At 37.2% G+C, this 27,610-nt stretch overlaps 1 protein-coding gene across 1 annotated transcript in view; it reads left to right on the top strand.

Annotated features, from left to right (window-relative positions):
- Positions 1–27,610, top strand: part of CCDC88A (coiled-coil domain containing 88A) — a 109,312-nt gene that overhangs the window by 44,636 nt on the left and 37,066 nt on the right. Inside the window, exons 7-15 of the mRNA XM_006880931.1 lie at positions 1,336–1,476; positions 8,261–8,433; positions 16,960–17,041; positions 19,569–19,727; positions 20,746–20,892; positions 21,460–21,604; positions 23,282–23,466; positions 23,991–24,128; positions 25,380–26,450. Of these exons, the coding sequence (XP_006880993.1) occupies positions 1,336–1,476; positions 8,261–8,433; positions 16,960–17,041; positions 19,569–19,727; positions 20,746–20,892; positions 21,460–21,604; positions 23,282–23,466; positions 23,991–24,128; positions 25,380–26,450 (2,241 nt within the window). The remainder of the gene's footprint in view (positions 1–1,335; positions 1,477–8,260; positions 8,434–16,959; positions 17,042–19,568; positions 19,728–20,745; positions 20,893–21,459; positions 21,605–23,281; positions 23,467–23,990; positions 24,129–25,379; positions 26,451–27,610) is intronic.

Here is a 27,610-nt window from a genome sequence, read left to right as displayed (position 1 = left end):
TTTTTTTATTATTATTAATGTGTGTGTGTGTGTGTGTATGTGTGAGTGTACCGTCAAATCAGATCTGACTGGTACAGGAGGAGATTGTCCCTCCTTCCCCGGCAGAGCATCTGGTGGATTCGAACCGTGCACCTCTGGGATTGTAGTTGCAGCTCCTTGCCACTAGGCCACCAGAGCTCCCCTTAAAAATATAGTTTTTAAGTTGTCAGAATTTGTGGTGTTTTCAGTTTACTATAATTTAGAGGTTTTTTTGATCATCCTTTCTCTTACCATTTCTTTGTAAAACCTAGCTTTCTCATCAGTAATAGCATTGTCAGAAAAAAGTAAGCATAGACCTGTTTAACCAGATATTATTTTATTGGTAATGTCTTGTGTGTGTGTGTGTGTGTGTGTGTGTGTGTGTGTGTGTGTGTGTGTGTGTGTGTGTTTAAAAGCTTCATAGTTTCAGCCACATCTTATGATGTGAAACAGGACCAGACTTGAATTTTTGCACTGAGACGAAGTACTTTGTTGTAAAAATTTGGATGATCTGGAAGGCTAACCAGAACTGGGAAAAACTGTGGGTCAAAGTTGCAGAATATGAGACTTGGAAGGTGCATTGTAAACATTTTCAGGACCTTAATCTATGACATTGGATTAATGCCATGTGGCTGGAGAGAGTGACATGGTCAGAGTGGCAATTTTGACCACCATCTTCGTGCTGGACATGGCTGTTTTTGACTCACTAGATAAGAAGTTTTGTTGTAATTCAGGGATGATACTGCCCTTGTTTTCTAAGAGCATGATGACATTTCCAGCAGGGCTTCAAACGTGTGACGTTTCTCATTTCAGTTAGCACTCCAATTTGCTCATATTTTCTAAAAAAAAAAATCACTTATCAGCTATGACAGAACTGAGCAGAAATGATGTGAAGCCCTGGTTTGTTTATGTTAGCTTTGTGGGTATGTATTGCATTTTTAATAAATGGGAAGCTTTCAAGATGAAATTACCACTCTTAGGAGGTAACTTTGCCATTTCTTATAACAGAACAAATTATAAGAATCAAATAGAAAGCAAGGAATAAGTCTAAATAGCTTTTCTGTACTTTTGGAAATCTTTAGAATAGGAGGCCTTTTCATTTCGGAAAGCGTTGAGTTAAATATTTTCTCTTTTGTTGACTGGAAATAGAATATTTCCTTTAAAATTTATATTTAATTAAAAATAAGCAATCTTTTCATCACTGAAATGTCTTTTCTGTTTCAATTTGAGTTTCATATTTTGATTATGCTCAAGCTTTTGAAATTTTAGCTTTTTTTTGTTTTGTTTTGGTAGTTTCTTATTTTTGCTTTCCTAAAGGTAACGCATAATCAAGAAAATGTGTTTGATCTGCAATGGATGGAAGTGACTGATATGTCTCAGGAAGACATGGAACCACTCTTGAAAAATATGGCATTGCATCTAAAAAGGCTGATAGATGAGAGAGATGAGCATTCAGAGGTTTGTCTCTTTCTTTCACTGTATCTGAAAACTTCCTTGTCAGAAACAGTAATCGTTTTTGAGATTGTGTTTTGAATTGATGATAGTCTCTTTCTTAGGGACAGGTATTAAAGTACTTTTTCTAAGACAGGAGCTGTGAAAATCTCAAGTTGCTGGCAAATAAATTGTAATTAATTTTTTTTCTATTCTTTTAAAATTATTTTTTAAGTATTTCTTTTTAGTCATCCCCACAGTTCTGGCCATAGTACCGAAGAGTGAAACTGAAAATAGAGTTGATGTAAGTGGAAAAATCATTGCCTTGGAGCCTAGGAATTTACATAAGGTTAATTTCTTAGTTTTACTGCCACATTTTCAGAGTGGAAAAATAATAAAAGGAGAAGAACAGGTGTTCTGAATAAAATGGCCCACAAAAGGTCTCAAATTTTTGTAATCAGTATGAGGTGTGATTTTTTTAAAAACAGAATTATTAGAAGCTCTTTTATAAGCTGCATTGCTTTTTAAAAAGTAAAATTGCACTGGAGTTTCTTTCTGCACTATGAAAGCAGTTTGTATTTTTAGAAAAGTCTAGACTTCATTGCATGTGGTGGTGAGTAATACTTTCTTAATAGCAGACCGAAGTACTCTAGCATTACGGGGAATATATAGCTTTGATCAGTTACTCCATTTACTTACAGGAGAAACTTCTGTGCTTATTTCTAAAGAATTTGGATAATTACTCTTGGGACCAATGAAAGACTATATATAGAGGAAATTCCTAAATTTTTTCCCCTCTTGTATAAAACTTCTCTGTAAAGTACTTTCACTTCTGATGGAAAATTTTAGTCATTATTTAGGCATTGAAAGAGGGGACAAAAAGGAGGACATAAATAAAAATTTTAAAGAAACAATGAAAACATAAAACGAGAGCAAGGCAGAGGATCCTCCGGGGAGAATCACGTAGTCGCGGGGCGAGCCCAGGCTTCCTTTGCTTACTCCGCTGTGGTGAGCAGCTTCCCATAGTTTTTCCAGCACAAGTTAATGGCTCCCTGCAGCATAGTAAGCTAACCTGTGTTTACCTGCTTCCTTACTGTATGCACTTGGAAGTGTATCGATTACTTCTTTTCCGTGTGTTTTTAAAAATACTATATACTGTATCATTTTATAGGTATCTTTTCACTACTGTATTCATATTTGGTAAAGCATTCTTCAATATGATAACTTGTATTTGAAGCATATTACAAAGTAGCTTCCAACTTTTTTAATCAATTAAAAAACTCTCTATTGTCATAGGCTTGGTTCTCATTGTTGAGTGTTGAGTTGATTCTGTGCACTGCACCACTCTAGGTCAGGCCTCCTTGGGATACTTGGGCCGGAATCTTCACAGGAGCGGGTCACCGGGCCTTTTCTCCTATGGAGCCATTAGGGAATTTGAACTGGGACGTTGTTGTTATATGCCGTTAAGTCAGAACCAGCTCAGCGCTCACCCTCCAGAAAGTTTTCACAGACAGTAAATTGCTCAGGAAGAGATTCCTATCTTTCTCCTGTGGACCCACTGTTGGATTCGAACCACATGCTTTTGCCTTGGTATTGCAACTCTTTACCCATTAAGTGACCAGACTTCCCTAATGTATTCTCATGTTATCATCAGTATGGTATAAAGGTGAAAGTACCATCTAGAGAAACTGTTACAGGATGGAAAAATACCTAGTACTGTACAAAGTTTGAAAAATATTCTCAAATCTATCATCCTGCCTGATTAAGAATTGTAATTGTATATGTTTTTCAAACTGTTGTTGTTGTTAGGTGCCATTGAGTTGTAGACGACTCATAGCGACCCTGTGAGTGAAAGACCTGAGCACTGTTCATAGAGTTTCCAGAAACAAGCCATTTCGGAAGTGGGTGCCTCTCCTGCTTCCAAGCTTGTTTTAATCTGGGAGCTCCACCAAATGCAGTGCACTGTGGTTAACCATTACCACATTTGATGCATCAGTGTCACAGTGTTTCACATCACAGCAACCACGAGTTACCTCTGTACAGCAATGCACAGACCAGTGCTATACCACCTAGAAGAATGGGTCACAAAAAAACAATTTTGTTTTTTCCAACTAGGAAAGGAAAAAAGCCATACTCCTATGCCTCAGATATTTGTAAACAGCTTACTGGTTCATTTGAATCTAGTTCTGTGATTTAAAAATCCACCCCTTTCCCTCAGCAATTTGGGTCACCAATAGACTAAGCAAGTAATTGTGAAAAGTACTAGACAAATGTACGAATACCGTCAGAATGTCGTAATTCTATCATTTCGTAGAATTTTCTTTTCATTTTCCCCCGTTTTGCATGATATTTTTTTTCAGTTCAGTCCATAGAATGCCATTTAGTTACTTTGTTGTTAATTTCTCTTCTGCTTTGTATTCTTAATGTTATGGTGCAACTATTTCTTCAGTCCTTTCCATATTTTAAAATCCAGATAGACACTTATAATGAATTTAATGTCACCTTGTTATTTCTGTTTTGTGTTCTTTTTTTGTGTTGTTTCTGTTTTTGTTCCTTTATTAAACATAACTGATTATCCCATGTTGTTAACGAAAATGCTCAAGCCCGGAAAACTAACGTGCTGAGTCTATAACTTGTTTTCGTCATTATGCCTCTGTTTAAATCCGTGATTACACTGAGTACATCTCTGTTTTCTTTCTTTAATGAGTTCTGTAATAAGTAGAATTAGTGAGGCCACATATATTCTCAGGAATCATGCTGTATATCTCTTTACATCTGTATTCTTCAACATGCATTAGTGTAGACTGGCTTTTCACAATATCTTGTTACATACATTATCTCACAGAAAAGTCAGAATGTTCAGATAATCTTATGGAAGATATCTCTGAATATTATTACCTCTTATTATCAGATTTCTTCATTTGTGTTTTGAAGCCCGTGGTGGTTTTATGTCCATACGTGTATGTGTACACATCCTGTTTCATAGGTGTCTGGAAGCTCCTTTTTTTATTGGCCATTGTTCCCATTTTATTGGATTACAAATAATATTACACTGAAGTTTAGTTGGCATTTTCGGTTTCCATTCAACAATTTGGAAGTTTTAATGTTTAAACTTTACCATCTGAGTTGAAATGTAGTGTCTGGCTTCTGTATTCTTTCCTCACTTTTTTTTTTAAAATTTGTTTTAAATTTTATTTTATTATTTTTGTGTGCGTGTACCACCTAATCAGATCTGACTGGTACAGGAGGAGATTGCCCCTCCTTCCCCGGCAGAACATCTGGTGGATTCGAACCGTGCACCTCTGGGATTGTAGTTGCAGCTTCTTGCCACTAGGCCACCAGAGCTCCCTCTTTCCTCACTTTTATATGGTTGAATTTTTTTTTTTATTACTTGTTTTTTTGTGCTTATTAGAGTACCGTACTAGATAAAATTAGGCCCTGAGTGGCTCAACGAGTTAAGGAGTCAAGTACTAATTTGGGTTTGAAGTCACCCAGATGCACATCACTGACCCTCGTCTGTCAGCTTGCTGTAGTCAGATGGGTCTGAGTGTTAAGGGCACATTGTTTAGTAGATTAGACCCTTACATTGGAAGGTACTCAAAATATGAATCAGCAAGAGGTACCACCTCAACGAAGAGTCTGCATGAATAATGTGGATGGAGTAAAGCTTCCAGCCTGTCAAGGACATTTATTTGCTGATGACTCAGAATGTGGGGAAACAATTGTGATTCATTGATAACTAACAAAAACTGTATGAAGTATGAATATAAGGAAAGTGGAAGTTTTAAAAAATGGGATGCGTAAAAAAAAAAATCCTAAGCATTTGTGAGGTGAAATGAACTGGTGCGGGCCATTTTTCCTCAGACAATGGTATGATTTTCTCATTGTAAGTGGGGATGACAAATTGAAGAGGAATTATGTTGCATTCATTGTCAAAAGAACATTTCACAATCTTTCCCAAAGTGCAGTGCTGTTAGTGATAGGATACTGTCCGTGTGTGTAGAGGGGAGAGCTGCTTCCCAGACTGTCATTCAGATGTATGTACTAATCATTAACGCCAATGATTAATAAATGGAGGATTTCTACCTACCTTAGACAAAGAAGCTGTGGGCCAAGCAGAACAAAGGAATGCCGCATGACCAAGAGAGGTGTGCGTCAGGGCTGTACGCTTTCTCCATGCTTGTTCATTCTGTATGCTAGCAGATCATTCAAGAAGCTGGACTTTATGAAGCAGAATGTGACCTCAGGATTGAAGGAAGTCAGTAACCTGCACTTTGCAGAGGACACAACCTTGATTACTGAAAGCAAGAAAAACTTGAAAGACTTGCTGTAGATCAAAGACTACAGTCTTCAATGTGGAGTACATCTCAACATCAAGAACACACAAATGTAACCCACTGGACCAGAAGGCAACATCATAATGGAGAAAAGATTGGCGTTGTCAGTGATTTCATCTTGTTTGGATCCCCAGTCACTGCCCTTGGTATCCTGAGACAAGAAATCTAAAGTCGTGTTGTATTGGGAAAAATCTGCTATCCGGGACCTCCCCAAGGTGCTTAGGAGCAACAGTGTCTGTTTAAAGACTCGGGTGCACCTGGATCAAGCTGTAATCTTCTCACTCACTTTGTATGCATCTGGAAGTTGAACAATGATTAAAGATGACAGAAGAAGAATTGGTGCCTTTGAAGTGTGGTGTTAAAGAAGAGGACTGAATACATCATGGACTATTAAAAGAACAAACAAGTCAGTCTCAGAAGAAGTATATCCCAGGTGTTTCCATAGAGGAAACAGTGGTGAAGCTTGGCCTCACATACTTTGGGCATGTCCTCTTAGAAAGGTGAGGAAGACTCAGCAAGATGGATTGATGTCGTGATTGTAACAGTGTGCTCAAGTGTCAGGGATGAAAAAGATGGTACAGGATAGTTCAGATCACTTGGTTATAGGGTCACTTTGAATTGTAGTTGACTCAGTGATGACACTTAACTACGACAACCTATGTTTGCAGTCCAATATGGATTAAATATGCAATCAGGATGCGTTAATAATAATTGGTGATTAGAGTGCATAGATTGAAAACAAAAAAGATTTGGTAATAGATGTGAGATCGCATTTGTCACCAGTGACTTAATTAAACAATGCCACACACTTTTAAATTGACGACCGTGCTAGGATCGATGTATTACTATTACCATCATTTGCAGCAACGTGTTAATTGCAAATACCCTTTTTTAAAAAAAACAGATGGAGATCTTTTTTTGTTTTCTCTTCACATTTTATTCTTCTTCCTTTATTTAGTTTGTCTTTTTGTTCTTCATTGCATTTCCATTCTGATTCTCTTACATTTTGTTCTCTGTCAGGTTTTTTTTCCTTTATGGTTCACTTTTTTGTTTTGGGGGAGGGGTGGGGGTTTTTTTGGTTTGTTTTTATTATTACTTTGCTGAATTGCTAGCGTTGTTTCCCCTTTTTGAAATGCCCCACTGAGTTGCAGAGAGCAACAGTGTCCAGCAGCAGTGTCCACACTGTCCAGCCGCACAAGCAACTCCTGCTGTTTCACCCGTTGTGTACAAGACTGGCCTCCTCTCCACCCAACTAGCAAAGAGTTGCAGAAAATAAAAACCAGCCTGCGTTCAGCTGCTCGACACAAGCAGTGAGCTGAGAACAGCCCACAAGCACACTCTATTCCCTCCTCTTTCACACCTGCTAGAAGACAAAGAGGAAACCCGAATTGCAGTCTCACAGCTGAGAAGTACACTTGTGCAGGTTGGACATATCAGAACAAAAGAATACAGAAGCAGGAAAGTGCCTTGTCTTGAAGCCTTTCAGAAATACCAGATTAAGATGGCACTAAGTGAATAAGGATGACAGATGAAGACTTGATGCCTTTGAGCTGTGGTGTTGGAGAAGAGCACTGAACATCCCATGGACGGCCAAGAGAACAAACCTATGTCTCGGAGAGGAGAGGATACAGCCAGAATGCTTTTTGGAGGCAAAACTGACGAGGCTTTGGCTCATATTCTTTGGGCATGTTGCTAGGAGGAGCTATTCCTTGGAGAGAGGCATGATGCTTGGAAAGGTGGAGGGTCGGCGAAGGAGAGGACAACCCTTGACCAGGTGGATTGACAGGATGACTGCCGCAGTGGGCCAAGAAGCGTGAGGATGGCACAGGCTAGGACAGGGTTCAGATCTGTTGTTCATAGGGTTGCTCTGGGTCATACTTGACTTGATGACACCTAACTAACTTTTGTCTCTTTAAGATTCTCATTCATTCCCTTTGGGGTCCTATTTACAATTCTATCCTGTTATTACTCAGTTTTGTGATAATGGGAAGATAATGTTCTAACCTAACCTGTGTAGCTGTTGAGCCCTTAAAATATGGCCAGTGAAAATAAGAAAAAGGGGTTTTAATTTTTGAATTTAAATTGCCCCTCGTGCTATCTCGTGCCGTATGAGACAGCACAGGTTTCAGACTGACTAGTCTTTATTTAAGTCCTATTGGATCATTTTCTTCTTTTGTCAACAGATTTCTTAAAACTTTACAACATTTGCTATCAACAGCAGTTGTTTTTTTAAAAGAAGAAGAACAAGAAAAAACTTTCAGTCTTGTGTCAGTTTTACTTTATTTACTAAACTCATCCATGAACTATTGAATAAAAAATTTCTTAATGGTAATTAAATAGGACAAAGATACTTTTGATCAGTAAATTGTTGTTAATATCTTCCAGTTCTAGACCCAGTAGGTAATACTGCTTTGTTTGGTCCTCTGAAATGTAGAATGCTAAGAGTGATGGTGTTTATTTCTGTAATTCCTTAGACCATAATCGAGCTCTCTGAAGAGCGGGATGGTCTCCATTTCCTCCCCCACGCCTCTTCATCTGCACAGTCGCCCTGTGGCTCTCCAGGCATGAAGCGGACAGAGAGTCGACAGCATCTGTCAGTGGAACTGGCAGATGCTAAGGCCAAGATAAGAAGGCTTAGACAGGAACTGTAAGTTGCTGGTTTTCAAGATTCATTGAATTAATGTAGTCATGAAGATTATCTCAGTAGTTTTGGGTTTATAGAAAATAGGTTTCCTATTCACTAGCTGTGCAAAGTTTTCACCAGTATTTGTCAGCATGAGAAAAATGAGATGACCTGAGGTTTTCCTAGTGCTAAACCTTTTTTCTTTAAAGGATGCTCTTTGGTTTTCCTTCCTGTCTTGGTAGTTTCAAAAGAACCTTTATAAAATAGCATCCTTTCCTGGAAAATAGTGCTTTACTGAAGTCTTTCTGTTCATATTCCTGTAAGTCAGAAATTTTGGAGACCACCAATATAAAATTATTCTTATAAAAATGCAATTATTAGCATATAATATTTTAAAAATTTCATTTTTACCATTATAGTATCTGTATTGATTAATTAAAATGCCTGAATAATGTACTTGGTAAAAGTAAATATTCCTATTTAATTTATACTGATAAAGGTACATTTATTTGTCAGAAATCATTACTGAAAAATCAATATACGTGTGTCACATAGGCATTCCTTGGGTAAATGCCTTTTTTTATTTTGTGTTTTAAAAAGAACAAAGGATATTTTTGGGGGAGGGATTGTTCTTTAGGTATTTGAGCATCAGAGTGTCAGTTTTAAACTTAAAGCCACAATGTATGGATTCCATTTATTTACTCATTATTTAAAGTACTTTGAAAGTAGATGAGACCACAAGGCAGAGAAAATATTATAGTCTACGGGAAAATTTGAAAACAAAAAGACACAGCTTTCATTTGTGGATGTCTGCATTTTTATGTATCTATTGAAGTGAACACGCCCAGGATATTCTATAAACAGCTGCACCAAGAAAATTAGGAAAGAGATTGCTGTTATTAGTTTGACTGGCAGTTAATGGATGGCCTGAACAGTGCACACTAGTTCGTTCCATATAATTTAGCACAATCTTCTCTAGACTTTAGATAAAGCATGCAATTAGAACTGCAGTGATGGCCGTGAATTCACTTAACATTTTGCACTATGTTAGAATTTATTTTCTAAATGAAATTTACTTGTTTCTGGATGTATTAAAATTTCAAACAACTTCGATTAATAATATTTGGTTCTGTACATGCTGATTGGAAAATTTAAATGAATTGGGTATATTAAGTGAGAAAACAAAATGCCAGATAGAAAATATTGCTGGTGACTACAGTGTCCTGAGACACCACGTGGTATCTTTGTTGTCCTTTGAAAATGTATTCCTTCATGGATTTCTTCCGTTAGTGCTTGCTTTAAGCTCTGTCTTATTAAGAAAGATTTTTCACTAAAGTGAGTGAAGTATGGAGATTATGGTAGAGAAATAGTCCTTGTGGCTTTATATATGATGAAAATTACAAATAATTATAATGAAAATATGCATATTAACTAGTAGCATTTATGAGTGATGTATCAAAATGTAGTTGAATTTGATAAACATCCTTAGTGAAAGTGTGATTTGCTGTGTTAGAAGTGAGAGCTTTATAACTCCTTTGCTCAGTAGTAGTTCACACAATCAAACCACCAACTCTTACTAAGTTGACTCCAGGTCATGGCAACATAGCCTGTGTGTCAGAAATTTAATATACAGAGTTTTCAATGGCTTTTTTAAGAGGTGGGTCACTAGGCCTTTATTCCTATAACTTTAACTATACTCAGACTTCTAAACTTCTGGTTACCAGCCAAACATGTGACCCATTTGTATTACCCAATGGAGACAATTAGGTTTATAGCCTTATTTCCATTTTTCAATTTCTGGGTTTCCTCTACCACTACAGGAGAACAGAGATTGATGCTCCTTGAATTGTCACTCACAAGCTTTTAAGGTTCTGGGCGCTAAGTAGAGTAGGAGATAGAATTGTTACTAGCTGTTGTTATGTACATTCAAGTCAGAATCAACTCATAGCTTAACCCTTCAGAAGGTTTGAGGAGACAGTAAATCGCAGGAGAGGAGACTCCCCATCTTTCTCCCATGGAGCAGCTGGTGGATTCGAACCACATGTCTTTGAATTGGCAGTGCAACTCCTTTACCACTAAGCCACCATTGTTGTTGTTGATTGCTTTCAAGCCAAAGATGACTCCTAGTGACCATATGGACAAAAGGCCTGAAGCCCCTCTACAAGTATCAACATTTATCAAAGTTCATAGAGTATCCGGAGGCATGTTGTTTAGGAAGTGGATGCCATTCCTGCTTCCAATAGAGACTCTAAAAACCATTTCAAGCCAAATGACAGGACACACCCACAAAATCAGGAGACTTTAGACTAAGAGAACTCATTCCACTCAGTTTTTGCCTTCTTTTTCGCTTCTGCTGTCGTAAAATTGTATGTAGCATTTTCCTTGCCATTTCATCTTTTTTCTGCTGTACTCTGTGATACCGGTTACATTTGTCATGTTATAGAACCATGGTTTAAAATCAGGAAAGGTTTCTATCAGGGTTGTAGTCAATCTGTATGCTGAGCAAAATTGTTCCTAAAGCTGGATTTTATGAAGAAAAATGTGACATTAAGATTGGAGAAAGACAACCTGTGTTACACAGATTACACAATCTTACTTGCTGAAAGTGAGGAGGACTTGAAGTGCTTGCTGCAGAAGATTAAAGACTACAGTCTTCACTATGGTTTGCATTTCAAAATAAAGCCAGAAATCCTACCACCAGACTGATAGGCAACAGTGATTGATGGAAGAAAGATTGAAATTGTCAATGCTTTCATCTAACTAGGATCCACAATCACCACCCATGCTACCAGCAGTCAGGAAATCAAGAGACATACTGCATTGGGAAAGGCTGCAGTCAGGGATCTCTTCAACGTACTGAGGAGCCATGATGCCACTTTGAAGACAGGAGCCCCTGATTCAGGTCTTTTCTGCTGTGCTGTTAAGAGCTGGGCCTTGAATAACGATGACAGAAGAATCATTGATACCTTTGAGTTGTGGTGTTGAAGAAGAATGCTGAATATCCCATGGACTGCCAGAAGAACAGACAGATGTAGTTGGAGAAAGTGCAGTCAGAATGCCTCTTGAAGGCAAAGATGGCAAACCTTCATCTCATTTACTTTGGGCATGTTTCAGGAGAAGATACTCTTTGGAGAGAGAAATGCTGCTTGGAAAGCTGGAGGGTCAGTGAAGGAGAGTAGAAGACCTTCAGCCAGATGGATTGACAAAATGACTGTAGCAGGGGCTCAGGTGTGTCAGAGATGATGAGGATGGCACAGGGTTCAGATCTGTTCATAGTGTCACTGTGAGTAGTACTCAACTCGATAGCATTTAACAGTTCTTCTGTCATCCTTACTCATTGTCCAGTATAAGGGATTGTTGTTATTGTTATGTGCCGTCGAGTCGTTTCCGACTCATAGCGACCCTATGCACAACAGCCCTAAACCCTGCTCTATCCTGCGCCAACCGCACCGCCTCTGACACACCCATCTCTATTACCCCAGTCACCGAATCAATCCATCTCATAGAGGGTCTTCCCCTCCTGCGCTGTCCCTCCACCCTCCCAAGCATGATGTCCCTCTCCAAGGACCCGTCCCTCCTGGCAACATGTCCAAAGTATGTCAGATGAAGCCCCAGAATCCTTGCCTCCAAGGTTTAATCCTCTCCAAGACAAATCCATTTGTTTTCCTGGCAGTCCAGGGTACATTCAGTACCCTTCTCCAGCACCACAGCTCAAAAGCATCCACTCTCCTTCTGTCCTCCCTAGTCATTGTCCAACTCTCTGATGCATAACAAGCGATTGCAAAGACCATGGCCTGTATCAGGCGCACCTTAGTCTCCAGAGAGACACTGTTGCTCCTGAGTACTTTAGAGAGGTCCCTAACAGCAGACTTTCCCATCGCGATATGCTTTTTGATTTCCTGACTGCTGGTGCCAAGAGTGTTGACTGTGGAGCCGAGCAAACTGAAGCTGTGAACAATCTCAATCTCTTCGTCATCCATCCTGACGCTGCTAATTGGTCCAGTGGTGAGAATCTTTGTCTTCTTGACATTGAGCCTCAGTCCATACTGAAGGCTGCAGTCCTTGACCCTTCGCAGCAAGTGCATGAGGTCCTCCTCAGTTTCAGCAAGCAGGGTTGTGTCATCTGCATAACGGAGATTGTTAATAGACCTTCCACCAATCCTCATGCCACAATTCTCCTCATAGAGCCCAGCCTCTCGGATAATCTGCTCTGCATACATGTTGAAAAGGTATGGAGACAGGATGCATCCCTGGCGTACACCCTTCCCAATTTTGAACCATGCAGTGTTACATGCAGAAATCTGGAGTATAAGGGATAGATGGGCAAAAAAAGATTGTCATTTTTAATATTTACAAAGAATTAGCTTTTGGTTTTGTGGATTTCCACTGTTCTCGAAGAGTATTTAAATTCTTGCTTTTATCTTTATTATTTACTTTCTTTTTGTAGTTCTGAGGTAGTATACTCTTATTCTCCTACCCTTCCTCTCCCAACTAGTGCTTCAAGTTGTGGAGTTAAATTGACTCTGCTCTTTTACAATATTCATTACTATAAATTTCCCCTGATGACTGCTTTTTACTCTGTCCTGTGATTTTTGTTATGTTCTTGTTTTAGATTGAGTTCTCTAAAGCAGCAAAGACTCTGAACCTTTTACACATATGCACATACAGAGAGGAAGATTTATCTCAAGGAGAAATGGTGCACACACTTGTAGAGTCTGAGGATCAGAGATCAGGCGGGGAGGCTTCTCCTAGCTTTCCTTACTTCAGGGACAAATGAGCTGAGATCTGTAGGTCCGACAAGAGGCTTCCAGCACAGATGAAGCTGAGATAGTCCATGGGCTCAGGTCCAAATAAATGGAAGTCAGATGGTGACAAGTAATATTCAAGAGCCAGAGATCAAATGCAAAGCAAGAGATCTTTGCCAGACGTTCATGTATATTTGATGCTGGCCACACACTCCCAATGCAACTCCCTACCACTGATGGACTGCTCGGAGCTGATTGCAGTATAGAAGTGATTTCATTATATCAGGTCTCATCTGGAAAAGATTCCATTCTTTTAGATTTCATAAAAAGAGAGATTATATCCAATTTCATAGAGGGAATGACTGCATCATAGTTCTGAAACCATAGAATTCTAGCCAGGTTGCCACACAGCATGAAGCATCAGAGTGTGCTTTCATTTTGGTTTTAACTCCAGATTTTCTTTTTTTTTTTTTTTTGTTTCCATGCATTCATAAGTTTTCCACTTTCCCCCTAATATTACTGATTTCTTGTAGTCAGAGAAGACACTTGGTGTCACTTCAATCTTTTTAAACTCATTTGATGACCTAGAATATCGTCTGTCCTCAGGAATATCCCCTGAGTTGTAGAGAAGAATGTGTGTATATCTGATATTGATTGGAGAGTTCTGTATCTGTTATTTCTAATTTGTTGATGGTATTTTTCAGCTCTTCCATTTCCTTACTGATTTTAATTTCTGGAGGTTTAATCTCGTGTTGGCAGTTTTCTGCTGTTGTTGTATACCGCTAAATTGAAACCGATTCTTAGCTGACCATCCGGTGGGTTTGCTAAGGCCGTAAATCACACAGGAAGAGATTGCCCATTTTTCTCCCACAGAGAAACTGGTGGATTGGAATTGCATGCCTTGGGGTTGGCAGCACAACTCCTTACAGCTAAGCCACTAAAGTTCCCTCCTCCTTCCTCCTATTATTATTGAGCTGTATGTTGTGCTTTTAAAGGACTCTTGATGGTTTAATCTACAAGGTGGAGCGCTGCTTACCAGAAAGCGGTGATCACCTGCTGGCCTAGCTGCTCTGAGAACAAAGAGGAGCGATGTGCTCCCATTACAATTTACAGCCTCAGAAACCTGATGGAGGTTTTCCGCAAGTACTACTGGACTTTTTATTGCTGACGGTGTTTCCCAATATATTTTTGTACTTGACTATTTATAGTTTTTATTTTTTAATCAGTTTGCTTTTTATCAGTATATCATGTGGAATAGGTGATGTATTCCTTTAATATCTTTTGGCTCAAAATGTATTTTTACTGATATATTTTCAAAATGTAAGATGACCACTCTCACATGTAAGGCTTTTGTGTAAAGACATGTTTTTATTTCTGTATATAAGAAAGAAATTACTGGATCATATGACAGTTGTGTTTAACCTTTTAAGGAATTCCATTTTTGTTTTCCAAAGTTATTTGCCAACATTATGGGAGAGTTTCAGTTTTTCAGCAACACACATTATTCATATAATTGCCCATCTTTTTCATTACAGCCATCTCAGTGAATGTGAAATGATAACTCATATGGTTTTGATTTGTACTTTTCTGATGACTAATGGTGTTGAGTATCTTTTCATTTACATATTGGCTATTTGTGTACTTTATTTGGGAAAAAAGTCTAAACAAGTCCTTTGTCCATTTTAAAATCACATTCTTTGTCTTTTATTTACTGTTGCTTTAGATAGATCAGAAGTAAAGGGAAATTGCTGCCAGGATAAAAGTTTGTATAAGCTAGAGTTAAGTCTCAAAAGCTCTGCTTTGAGAGAGGGTGTCAGAAAAGGTTTCATAGCAGTAAGAATATTTCAGCTGCTGTTAGAAACGAATTGGTTCAAAACTCTCAGTTTGGTATTCCAAGTGGAAGGAGAAGTAGGTACAAAACCATAGAAAGTTCATTCGAGCTAGAAGGTGCCCAGCTAAGAGTGAAGCCAACAGTGAGGAACTGTAGATATATGGGAGGTCAGGTGTGTAAGACTAAGAAGTTTAGATTTTAAATAGGGAAAACCAATTGAATTTTTTTTCTGCATGGGAGAATAAAATGGATTTATGTTTTAATAATGAAATACCAGCCTTTGGCCAATAAATAATGTTGGAGGAAATAAAGAATTCTCATGGCCATGTGAAGGGGATTGTGGATAGACCAGATAAGAAATGGATGTGGTCATAGGAAGCTCTAGTGACCTAGTGGCCAGAAGCTGCGCTGCAATCCTGAAAGTATGTGGTTCAAATCTACCAGATGCTCTACTGGAGAAAATTGGGCGATCTCCTGTGCTAGTCGGATCCAACTCGATGGTACACAACAAGAATAAAAAAACCAAAAACAGAAAAGAAAAACAAAAGAGACATGGGTGAGAGGTCTTGAATTAAGGGTGGAAAGGAAGTGAGGAAAATTGGGAATGATTAAGTATAATTTCTAGCTTCTCTCATTACTGTCTTTGTGAATGGTGATGCCATTCACTTAATGGGAACTAGCAAAGAGGAATAACATTAAAGTGAAAAATAGTTTTAGTTTTGGACATACTTAGTTTGTGGTACCTTAGAAACACCTGATCCAAGTTGGAAAGTAGGAATTTGGGATGACCAGCATTAAGTGACTGTCATTACTGTGTCAAATAGATCCTGTGTTTTATTGATTATGCAAACATACTCAGTTGTAGATCACAGCTAACTATGGTTAATATTGAGGAGAATGGTAATCCCAGAACACTTAATTGTGTTCATGTGAAACCTATACCCAGGACAAGAAGCTGTTGTCCAAACAGAAAAAGGGAACACTGTATGGTTTAAAATATAGAAGAGTGTGTCAGGGTTGTATCCTTTCTCCATACCTACTCAATCTATGTTGTTTTTATGTGCCATCGGGTCACTTGCACCTCATAGCAACCCTAAACTCTGCTCTGTCCTGTGCCAACCAATCACATTGTCTCCGATATACCCATCCAAATTACCCCAGTCACTGAATCAGTCCACCTCATAGAGGGCCTTCCCCTCCTGCGCTGTCCCTATGAAACCAGACTCTCATGAAGAAGAAGAATGTGGCATCAGGATCAGAAAGACTCATCAGCTACTTGTGTATGCAGGTGACAAAACCTTGCTTGCTAAAATTGAGGAGGACCTGAAATGTGTGCTACAGACGATCAGATGTTACGGCCGTCAGTATGGATTGCCTCTCTACATCAAGAAAACAAAGGTTCTTACCACTGAACCAGTAGGCAACATCATAATAAAGGGTTGAAACTGCCCATAATTTCTTTTCATTTGGTTCCACTTTCAACACCTTTGGTACTAGCAGTCTGTAGACATAAAGCTTTGGACACCGCTGTCAGGGACCTCTCCAAAATATAGAATAGCATTGATACCAGTTTGAAGATAGAATTTCATGTTATAGTTTCTTTATCATATCACATGTGTGCTGCACCAATACAATTTTTTTTATGTATTACATCATTATGACTTATTTGAAATTTTTCTTGATACTTAAGAAATCCCCTACTTAATTATGAGTTGCCGTTTCTTTGGGATAGCACAGGGATGCAGTGCTAATCATCTACAGGGTGTTTCTATTTCTGATATTATGAATGAGTTGTACTTGAGCTGTTGCAAAAGATTATGAAAGTAAGTCTCTGATTTGAAAATACACGTGTCTGTGTATGACTAAAACTTTGTTCAACGAGGTACTTAGTAATGATAGTGCACTTATGTTAAACCAGTTGATCAGTTTTGAAAAGTGAAAAGCATATTATGTAACTACATTCTTGTATTTAAGGGAGGAAAAGACTGAACAGTTGCTGGATTGTAAACAAGAACTTGAACAAATGGAAATTGAACTGAAAAGGCTACAGCAAGAGGTTTGTACCTGGAACTTCTACTATGTAGGACCAACCAAGTAAATAGAAAGGCCTTCCCCCCCCCCTTGTAACTCCTAACCTGTAGTTTAATAGCTTATATAGCAAGTGCAGTTACTGAAGTGTGAAGAGATTGACGACTTTTTTAGCATCTCTTTAAAACGAATGGAGCCAACACTAGAAATCATGGTCTCTGGACTTTTCAAGGGAGCTGTAGTGGCCTTGTCTGTCAAATATTGTGCTGCTCAGTGTGGTCTTTGGACTTTTCCTTTTCTCCCTGTCATTGCTATTCTGACTTTTTTTTAAAAAAAAAAAATTCTTATTTTACTAATTTTTTTGGGTGTACCATCAAATCAGATCTGACTGGTGCAGGAAGAAATTGTCTCTCCTTCTCCAGCAGAGCATCTGGTGGATTTGAACCATGAACCTCTGGGATTACATTGCTGCTTCTTGCCACTAGGCCACCAGAGCTCCCACTCTTCTAACTTTTTTGCTAAACATTGTCCAGTAACTTTCAACTCCCGGAGACTCTGTGTGCCAGGGTGGAATGCTGCCCCCTAGTGTTTCCTGGGCTGTGGCCTGGAGCAGAGCCAATCACTGGGGCTTTTGCTGCACACCAGCTTGGTAAATGTGAACCACTCATCTTTTGGTTTGCAGCTCAGTGCTAAACCGTTGCAACATCAAGGTTCCTTGTGGAACCTTCCCCAAGAGTCACAGGAATCTTCAGGCTCAGAATATTCGAGTTCCACATTTTTATGTGTATTTTCCTTCTAAACTCTATAAAGCTGGGGTGTTTTTCTTGTCATCAGTGCTGAATATATGTATCGCTTTGGATCTCTGCTGATGAAGATTTATTTACATGAAAACTTTGTCACATTTTCTGTTGAATAACATAAAAAAATTTAAAAATCATAGTTCTTTTTACTTTATATTTTCTTCATGTTGGAAAAAAATTGAGTCTTGTTAGTGATTTTTTTAGTGTTTTCATTTGGGGATTTGGTGTGAGGTCTTCTTTAAGACTATGTAGTAAAGCTTAGGGTAAGATTTCCCATTTGCTTCTTCACTTTATTTTCGCTAGCCTTCCATTTTTCAATGTAAGTGACATGCTTCCATAAACCTGACAAATTCATAGAAAGTGAGACTTAAAGTCTTTAGACTTAGAGTCTATTTCAAGATATGTTGCTGTTCTTGATGGCAGTTTGTGTATGTGTATTTCTTTTAAAGCAGTAGTTCTCAAAATTTTAGTCTCAAAAGCCTGTTTAACTCTTAAAAAAGAATTTCTTCTGTAGATTATATGTTTTGGTATTTACTATATTAAGAATTAAACTTAAGAATTTGAAAAAATAATTTACTAATTTTAAAAGTTATCCTCACCTCATTTCACATTAACATGAAAACATCTTTACTAATCATTCTTTTTTAAAAAATTAGAAAAGTGGCACTGCTTTACATTTTGTAGATTTCTTTAAGGCCTGTCTTAATCAGGGAACTATTATGTGTTTTACATTCAGTCTGTTATATGCATGATAATCTCTGGAAAATTCCACTGGCTAAATGGTGCCATAGTATTATTCTTAAAATCATTTGGACATCATTAACTCCCTGAATGGGCTTCCTGGACCCTCTGGGCCACACTTGGTTATTCTGAAAGGATGAAAGCAAGGCCTTTGAAAGTTTGGATTTCCATATATGCCCCAATTAAGAAATGTGATAGTCATTTTACTTGAAAATATTTAAATATCTCAGCAAAATATTTCTATATTATAGTATAGAATTGATAGAATATCATTAGATAATTTTCCTGAGCATTTTTTTGCATTTCTGATAGAGCCAATTTTATAAAAAATTATCTGAATATGAAAAAATTAAAAAATTTATCTATGTATGTGCTTAAAATACTTGTCTTATTTTTAATAAAAGGCTTTGTAACTCAAGAAAATACTTGCTAAAAATTATGATTAGAATTATATAGATAAAAAAATTTGCCATTTTAATTTTTTTTTAATGTGTAATTCAGTGACAGGTTTAAGGTCAAGTTCAGTGTCCTACAAGCAGTGCTTGCATCTTTTTCCTCTTTTCTTCCATCCTTGCTTACCACTACTAGGCATTGAGGGACTAGATCTTTGTCTTTTGTGAACATTTCCTGTAAGTGGTTTCAGACAGTATTTTCTCTTTAAGGAACTGATATATTTTACTCTATCTCCTTGTTTTTAAAACAGTTTACTAATAGAGAATGAACACTGCACTGATATAGTGAAAGGTAGGAATCTGAAAAGAATAGATGATTAGACAATTAACAATCTGGGATAAGACATACATTACAGAGTGTATCGGGGCACGGGAGGGAGGAAAATGTGTGTCAATGAATGAATGCTAACTGAACCTGTCTGTAAACTTTCACTTTAAAATCACAGTTTTTTTAAATAAAAGGCTTTTGAGGTGAATTTTTAAAGTAAATATATAGCTTTGCAGCCAGTGGATATAAATTTGAAGATAGAAATACATTAACTTTTTATCCTTATTTATCCAGAACATGAATTTGCTTTCGGATGCTCGTTCTGCTAGAATGTACCGAGATGAATTAGATGCACTTCGAGAGAAAGCAATCAGAGTTGACAAGCTTGAAAGTGAAGTCAGCAGATACAAAGAGAGGTTACATGATATTGAATTTTATAAGGCAAGAGTTGAGGTATGTTGCATGATTTAAACAATCATAATGTTGTTTTGAAGTATTCTTTTCAAAATTCATTAAAAATGTGTTTCGTGTTGAAATGTTGAGCCAAGAGTAAATACCTTGGAGCATTGATTTCATGCGGTATGAATGTCTTTGTTATCTCATATTTCTGCAATACATATAACTCAAGTAGACGTCTTTAATAAGCAGATTTATTTTCTTAACCATTTATGATCCTAGAAATTCGAATTTAGGGCATTGGTTCCAAGAATGCTCTTGGTGTCACGTTGGTGAAACTTAACACTAATTACAACCTCAATAACCTAACAAAGAAATCATGTTCCTTTAGGGTTCACAGCCACATGTATGTTTTTCTTATGTGCTGTTGAGTCAGTTCTGACTTATAATGACTCTGTAGTCCTGATAGTGGTGGTGTTTGTGTACTGTTGAGTCTGGACCAACCCATAGGTGACCCTGCAGTTTGTTTACAGAAGGTATAAATCACAAGGGCAGAGGTTTTTCCTATGAGCAGCTGTGGGATTTGAACCACATGTCTTTGGATTAGAAGCACAACTACTTACCATTAAACTGTCAGTGCTCCTCTGGTGACCCTGTAAACAAGAGGGTAACTGCCCTGTAAGATTGCCTCCTGTGCTCTTCAGAGGAGCTAATGGCCAGTTCTTTTATAATGCAGAGTCACTGGGTGGGTTAGAACCATTGATATTTCAGTTAGCAACCAAGTGTTTAACTATTGTACTACCCGGACCATTCCACATGTATGTTATTCTATTCTGTACCCTGGAGGGTCAGCTGTGAGTTGGATACAACTCTTAACGTAGGTACTGCTTTTTCTGCTTGCACTGTTGCTTAAAATGTTGATGATTAATGAAATCAAGAAAACACCAATCATTCTTCTGTTACTCAGAATCTTAAGGACATTTTAATGTTTTCTTTTATAATACTCAATTTGCATATCCTGGATCTTTAAAAAAGGAACATATTTGTAATGAATATAACTTTGAAATAATTCTAGGAATTAAAAGAAGACAATCAAGTGTTATTAGAAACAAAAACCATGTTGGAAGACCAACTAGAAGGAACTCGAGCTCGTTCTGATAAATTACATGAATTGGAGAAGGAAAATTTACAACTCAAGGCTAAACTTCATGATATGGAAATGGTAAGTATTATGACATAGATAGGGTGCACAGTCTTTCAGGAAAATTTCTGTTTTCTCCATAATTGCCATGATGGTTATATCTTCGAGGCCCTAACAGAGAAAAGATAGCTAAATATGTTAGCTTCCAGCTTTATATAAATATACCAGTAATAGAAAAATTTCTTTTATTTTAGATCAGGGTTTCTTATTAATTTTGTCATCTTCTATTGGAAAAAAACCGATAAGCTATTTGTATAAACATACCTTAAAGAATATAGAAATAAGCCTATTTCCCAAAAAGTGGATCAAAATTCCTTATGTCACCAAATAACTGTTGACTATGAAGGGAAGTTTTTACAGTGTCACTAAAGGTCACCAGATACCTAATGATCGGTAGTAATAGTTACAGTAACTAATTCCATATATTGCATTCAAACTGTGAAAACTTTTAAGGGACTCAAACTTTATTCTAATACTAGTTTTCTGATAAATGAAAGTTCTAAGTAATAAAATATTAGCTTGACATTATTTGTACCATGTCTTAACTTAGTTTTCGTTGTCTATCTTACATTCATGCCAATAAAAAAGGAACGTGATATGGATAGGAAAAAAATTGAAGAACTAATGGAAGAAAATATGACTTTGGAAATGGCACAAAAGCAGAGCATGGATGAATCATTGCATCTTGGCTGGGAGCTAGAACAGATATCCAGAACCAGTGAACTTTCGGAAGGTATTCCAGATGCTGTTCTGCTTAAATGGATAACTGAATAAATTAAGTTGTATTTGTGTTTAGGTTCCCAGATTTTATTCTTTATTTTCCCCAGCTGGAACTACCTCAGAAGACCAGATGCCTCCGTAGACAGGTTTTCCCCAGACAAGCATATTGTTATCACTTTCTTAGATCTCATCTCCAGCTTTACTTGTCTTATAAATAAATTTTATGAGTGTAATAATAGATTGGCTTAGTTATTTGGCCATTATTTCATGGTAATCTCACAAGGGACTAGAATGACAACTTATTTTGTTTTGAGACGGTTAGCTATCTACTAAATAAAACAGAAAATCTTATTAGGCAATGATCCTGCTCTTTGACTATAGGCAAACCTAAGTAGGAAGCCAAAACACAGTGGAAATATTCTTGAGTACATGTGTTGTTAGAATAAAAGAAATAAAGGTACTTTATGAACAATTTCATCAATCCTTGGAGAAGGTCCCTAAGAGCAGATTTTCCCAGTGCAGTTCATATTTTGATTTCCTGACTACTGGTGCCAAAAGTTGATTGTGGAATGAGCACACTGAAGTTATTAACAATTTCAGTCTCTTCTCCATCTATCATAATGCTGCCAGCTGAACTAGTGATGAGAATCTTTGTTTTCTTGATTCTGAGCTACAATTCATATTGAAAACTATGGTTCTTGACCTGCAGCAGTTGCGTCAGGTCCTCCTCTCTGAGGAGATTTGAATCTTGCTTAATGTGCCATTGAATCGCCTGCAACCCATAGTGACCCTGTGTACGGCAGCTCTGAAGCCTATGCTGTCCTGAGCTAGTCTCACTGATTCCAACACACCTAACCCCATTTCCCCAGTTCCTGTATCATTCCATCTCATCTGGGGTCTTCCTCTCCTGAACCATCTCTTCACCCTTCCGAGCATGATGTCCTCCAAGGACTGGTCCCTCCTGGCCACATGCTCAAAGCACATGAGATAGAGCTTCAAAATCCTAGTCTTCAAAGAGAAACTAGTCCTGAAATAATTATGTTTCACTTATTGACATTGAGAGCATCATTAACAGAAGTCAGAATGAATATTTTGTGTTGAAGAAATATAATAGTGAAATCTACATAGATAATTCCTCCTCCTGGCGACATAGGGCACATGTTGCTCTTTGCACTCTGGTATGGATTCTTCATTTGTATGTAGTCTTGAACATGACTGGTTTGTACCAGGGTACCTTTCTTGGTCCAACTAGAATTTTTTCCCCCCTCAGACTACCTCTCTAATATGTTTAAGTGTAGCATTCCACCTGCTTTCAACTTCTTTCTTGGTTTCCACAATGACCTTGTCAGATACACAGGACTCTAACTAGTGATTTTAGTGACCTGGGCTTCATTGAGGTGAAAGTGGGTAAGGTACACTAACAAGTTAACTTTTCATGGAGCCAGAACTGGAACTCAAGTCTCTTCAGTTTAAATTTTGAGCTTTAAACCAGATGAGCCCATTAAAGTTTTAGATTTAACTCATTTTTTACTTGTCTTTTTTTTTATTGTGTGTATCTCATATAACATTATTGATATAAATTAACATGATTGATATAAGGACTAAATGACAGAGGTATATTTATGTATAATGTTTTAAGTAGTAAACTGTGTACAACATTTTACTCCTGGTGTATTTTTCAATGTCATAGCACCACAGAAATCCTTGGGCCATGAAGTAAATGAGTTGACATCAAGTAGGTTATTGAAATTGGAGATGGAAAACCAGAGTTTGTCAAAAACTGTTGAAGAGCTTCGGAGTACTATGGGTTCTGTAGAAGGCAATGCTTCTAAAATTCTGAAAATTGAAAAAGAAAATCAAAGACTAAACAAAAAGGTAAATAAAAAAATTTATATTTAATGCAATGTTTTTAAAAATGAAATTAAATAACACTGTGGTAAAACATTTACTTCTCAGTGTTTTAATAGATCCCAAATTGTTCTTCTAACGTATATGAAAATTTTCTAGCATATAGCATACATCATTGTGGAAAGAATGAATCTCAGAGTAACTCAGCTTCAAAAATTATTAACATGCAGCTAATCTTTATTTTACCTCCTTCCTGCTTTTCCAGCACCAGTAGGTGATTTTGAAGCAAATCCTAGACATATTTCATCTATAAATATTTCAATGTGTATTTCTCCAAAATAAATACTTTATGAAAGGAAGATATTATCACACTAAAAAAAAATTCCTTAATAACATTAAACATATGATCAATATGTTTTAGTTTCCCCAGTTCATTATTGGATATTAAAACTGCATTTTATACTTTACTTCATGATAATTCTTTGTTTTGACATGTTTCTACTGTTGTAAAAATTTTAATGATACTTTTTTGTGGTTTTAATTTTTTCTAGGTTGAAATTCTTGAAAATGAAATTATTCAAGAAAAACAAAGTCTTCAGAATTGTCAGAATTTAAGCAAGGATCTAATGAAGGAGAAAGCTCAGCTTGAAAAAACAATAGAAACTCTTAGAGAGAATTCAGAGAGACAGGTTCATAAATTTCTTTTTAAGCAATGTATTCACTTTTAATTTTATTTATAAATGTGATTTTAAGCCTATGTAAGTAATATATTTATGTAACATTAAAAGAAACATTAAGGAAAATATTTATGAAACATTAAAGGAAAGTATTTTTAGATTTAAAGTAACAGTAGCAATTTTACCATACTTTGTATCCCAAAATGTTTTATATTGGCTGTGTGCTTAATAACCATAGTATAAAAATTTCAAGAAGCCGAGCCGCTTTGAGTCAGAACTGACTTTATAGGTAGTGCCCAACAGCACCAGTAATACAATGTTTTCTATGTCACTTATGTGTTCAACTTTCTGTGAGATAGAAGTGCAGATTGTGAAGTAGAGGCTTCGCTGTGGCTCCTCTAACGAGGGGCAGATGTGGTGTTCTCAGAGGCCTCTTCTGGATGCTCATGTCTGTGGTCCCGTTGTGATGGCCATTCTCAGTGTGTGAGAACACTGAATATATTTCATGACTTTCCCTTTTGTCTTTTTTAGAAGTAAAATGGTTTTTATTATATTATCCAATATATATTCTTCATACCACTTTCGTCAGAATCATCTTTCAGGGTGCTGGTAAAAAATGCAGATTTCTCTAAACTTACCAAATAATTCTGGAGTTAACTAAGGATGAATCTATACTTTTACAGACTTCTTGAAAGATTCTTTCACACACCAACTTAAGAGAACCGGTGTATTAGCCCATACTTTAAGTTGGATTCATTCTCAAATTTACTGTAAGATTTTATTTTGTGATTTCCTATTTAGAATTCTTTTTCCAAATCAGTACACACACAATCTTATACACACATAATAGTACAGTAAATATTTACTGGAACACTACTCTGTATAGGCAATACAAAAGTTATTTAAAGAAAGTAAGAGCTTATCTCCTTAAGAAGGGGTGTGTGTGTGTATTTTTTGTGTATTTATTATTTTGTGTATGTGTATTTCACCAAGATCTGTAATTAAATTTGAAGCATGTAACTATAAAAGAATTTTTTTATTAATATTAAATTCTTCTCCCTTAACCATTTCTTTAGATGTGAACTCCCTGAAATGTTAATATCCTAACTATATATCTGCATAGTGGAATCTCAGCAAATACTTAACATAATTTAAAATAAACATTGTAACATTCATTGGGACTTGTTAGTTTTTGTGGAGGTAAAGTGTGTAATATAAAATGTTTATCTTTTAATCAATTAATTTTAATTTTTTTTTAATTAGGTGAAAATATTAGAACAGGAAAATGAACATCTGAACCAAACTGTGGCTTCTCTAAGGCAGCGCTCCCAGATAAGTGCTGAAGCAAGGGTGAAAGACATCGAAAAAGAGAACAAAATTCTCCATGAGTCTATCAAGGAAACAAGTAGCAAGTTAAGCAAGATTGAATTTGAGAAAAGACAAATTAGAAAAGAATTGGAGCATTATAAAGAAAAAGGAGAACGATCAGAAGAACTGGAGAATGAATTAAATCATCTTGAAAAAGAAAATGAATCACTACAGAAAAAGATAACTAATTTAAAGATCACGTGTGAGAAGATTGAGTCCTTAGAACAGGAAAACTCAGAGCTAGAAAGAGAAAATAGAAAATTAAAAAAAACATTGGATAGCTTTAAAAATCTTACTTTTCAGTTAGAATCCCTAGAAAAAGAGAACTCTCAACTTGATGAGGAAAACTTGGAATTGAGAAGGAATGTGGAATCCTTGAAGTGTGCAAGCATGAAGATGGCCCAGCTCCAACTAGAAAATAAAGAATTAGAAAGTGAAAAAGAGCAACTTAAGAAGGGCCTGGAGCTCATGAAAGCATCCTTCAAGAAGACAGAACGCTTAGAAGTTAGCTACCAGGGTTTAGATACAGAAAATCAAAGGCTCCAAAAGGCACTAGAGAACAGCAATAAAAAAATTCAGCAGTTAGAGAGTGAGCTACAAGATTTAGAGATGGAAAATCAGACGTTGCAGAAGAATCTAGAAGAGTTAAAAATATCCAGCAAAAGACTAGAGCAACTCGAAAAAGAAAACAAATCATTGGAGCAGGAGACCTCTCAACTGGAAAAGGATAAGAAACAGCTGGAGAAAGAAAACAAGAGGCTCCGACAGCAAGCCGAGATAAAGGACACCACCCTGGAAGAAAATAATGTGAAAATTCTAAGTTTAGAGAAAGAAAACAAAACCCTGTTCAAGGAAATTGGTGCATATAAAGAATCCTGCATTCGCCTAAAGGAGTTAGAGAAGGAAAATAAGGAGCTTGTGAAAAGAGCAACTATTGATGTAAAAACTTTGGTTACTTTACGTGAGGTAAATATACTTAAGAGTAATATTTTTTTTCTTTTTTTCTAAGAGTAATATTTTCAAGTCACAGTAGTAAAATATTTGATCAAGATTTACTGAATACTGAGTATAAGAAAGCATAGTAGCCACTGTTTATTGAATGTTCATTCTTTTTATAGATGTACATATTATTTTCACGACCAGCTCTTTCTGAACCTTAGAAAATGAAGATGCTGTAGGTAACTTGCTCACGGTTACTCAGCTGATACGTGAAAGAGTTTGACTTTAAGCCCAGATCTTCTAGACTCCAAAGCCCATGACTTTGAGCTCTTTGACCACTTTAAAGATGAGCATTGTACAGTGTCCGAGCCCTCCGGTAGCCTAGTGAATAAGGAAGTGAGCTCCAACCCAGAGACATGCAGTTTGAATCCCCTAGCTGCTCTGCAGCAGAATGCTGGGCTGTTTCCTGTCTCATTCCCAACCTCTAAAAACCTGCTGGAGGATCAGCTAGCTGCAAGTTGGTTCTGACTTCATGGCAGTGAGTTGAGTCTTGACCTATGTATTGAAAATATTGAAAAGGTAGATTGACAAATAGGTGTTATGAAGCATGGCTGGTGCCAGTCAGAAAATAACATTCTTGACTCTTACCATCATCCCAGTGCATGTCAGGAAGCATCCCAGCTGTCTGGCAGAAAGTGGCACTGAGCAGCCTGCATTTCAGCTAACATTCCATGCCAACAAATAAACCAAAGCCACTTGCCTTGGAGTCCGTTCTACTCCCTGGTGATCTCATGTCCATCTCATATGTGTTAAGGACAACTGTGCTTAAAGGACTTTTGTGCCCATGACCTTTTTGTTCTGTTTTGGTGCTTTACGCCTAAACTTCTAAGAGCACGCTCTACTTCTTAGCTCTTTCCTACTAGGAGGACTTGGGGAAATGAGTGTTGTGTCAAGCATATTCATGGAAGGAATACTCATTAGCATTTTAAGTTATTAGTAAAGAGTAAATGGAGGTGTACCGTCGAGTCAGAACTGACCCATAGCTGACCCGCCGGCAGGTTTTCAGAGGCAGTTAATTGCACGGAAGGAGATAACTCATGCTCCTCCCGCAGAGCAGCTGGTGGCCTTGAAGCACATACCCTCAGGATTGCAGTGCAGGTTCTTGCCACTAGGCCACCAGAGGAAGG

This window comes from Elephantulus edwardii, unplaced genomic scaffold, assembly GCF_000299155.1.
Source record: "Elephantulus edwardii isolate Elephantulus edwardi_28Jun2011 unplaced genomic scaffold, EleEdw1.0 scaffold00011, whole genome shotgun sequence".
Lineage (NCBI taxonomy): Eukaryota > Metazoa > Chordata > Mammalia > Macroscelidea > Macroscelididae > Elephantulus > Elephantulus edwardii.
This window is presented reverse-complemented; position numbering and strand designations above follow the sequence as displayed.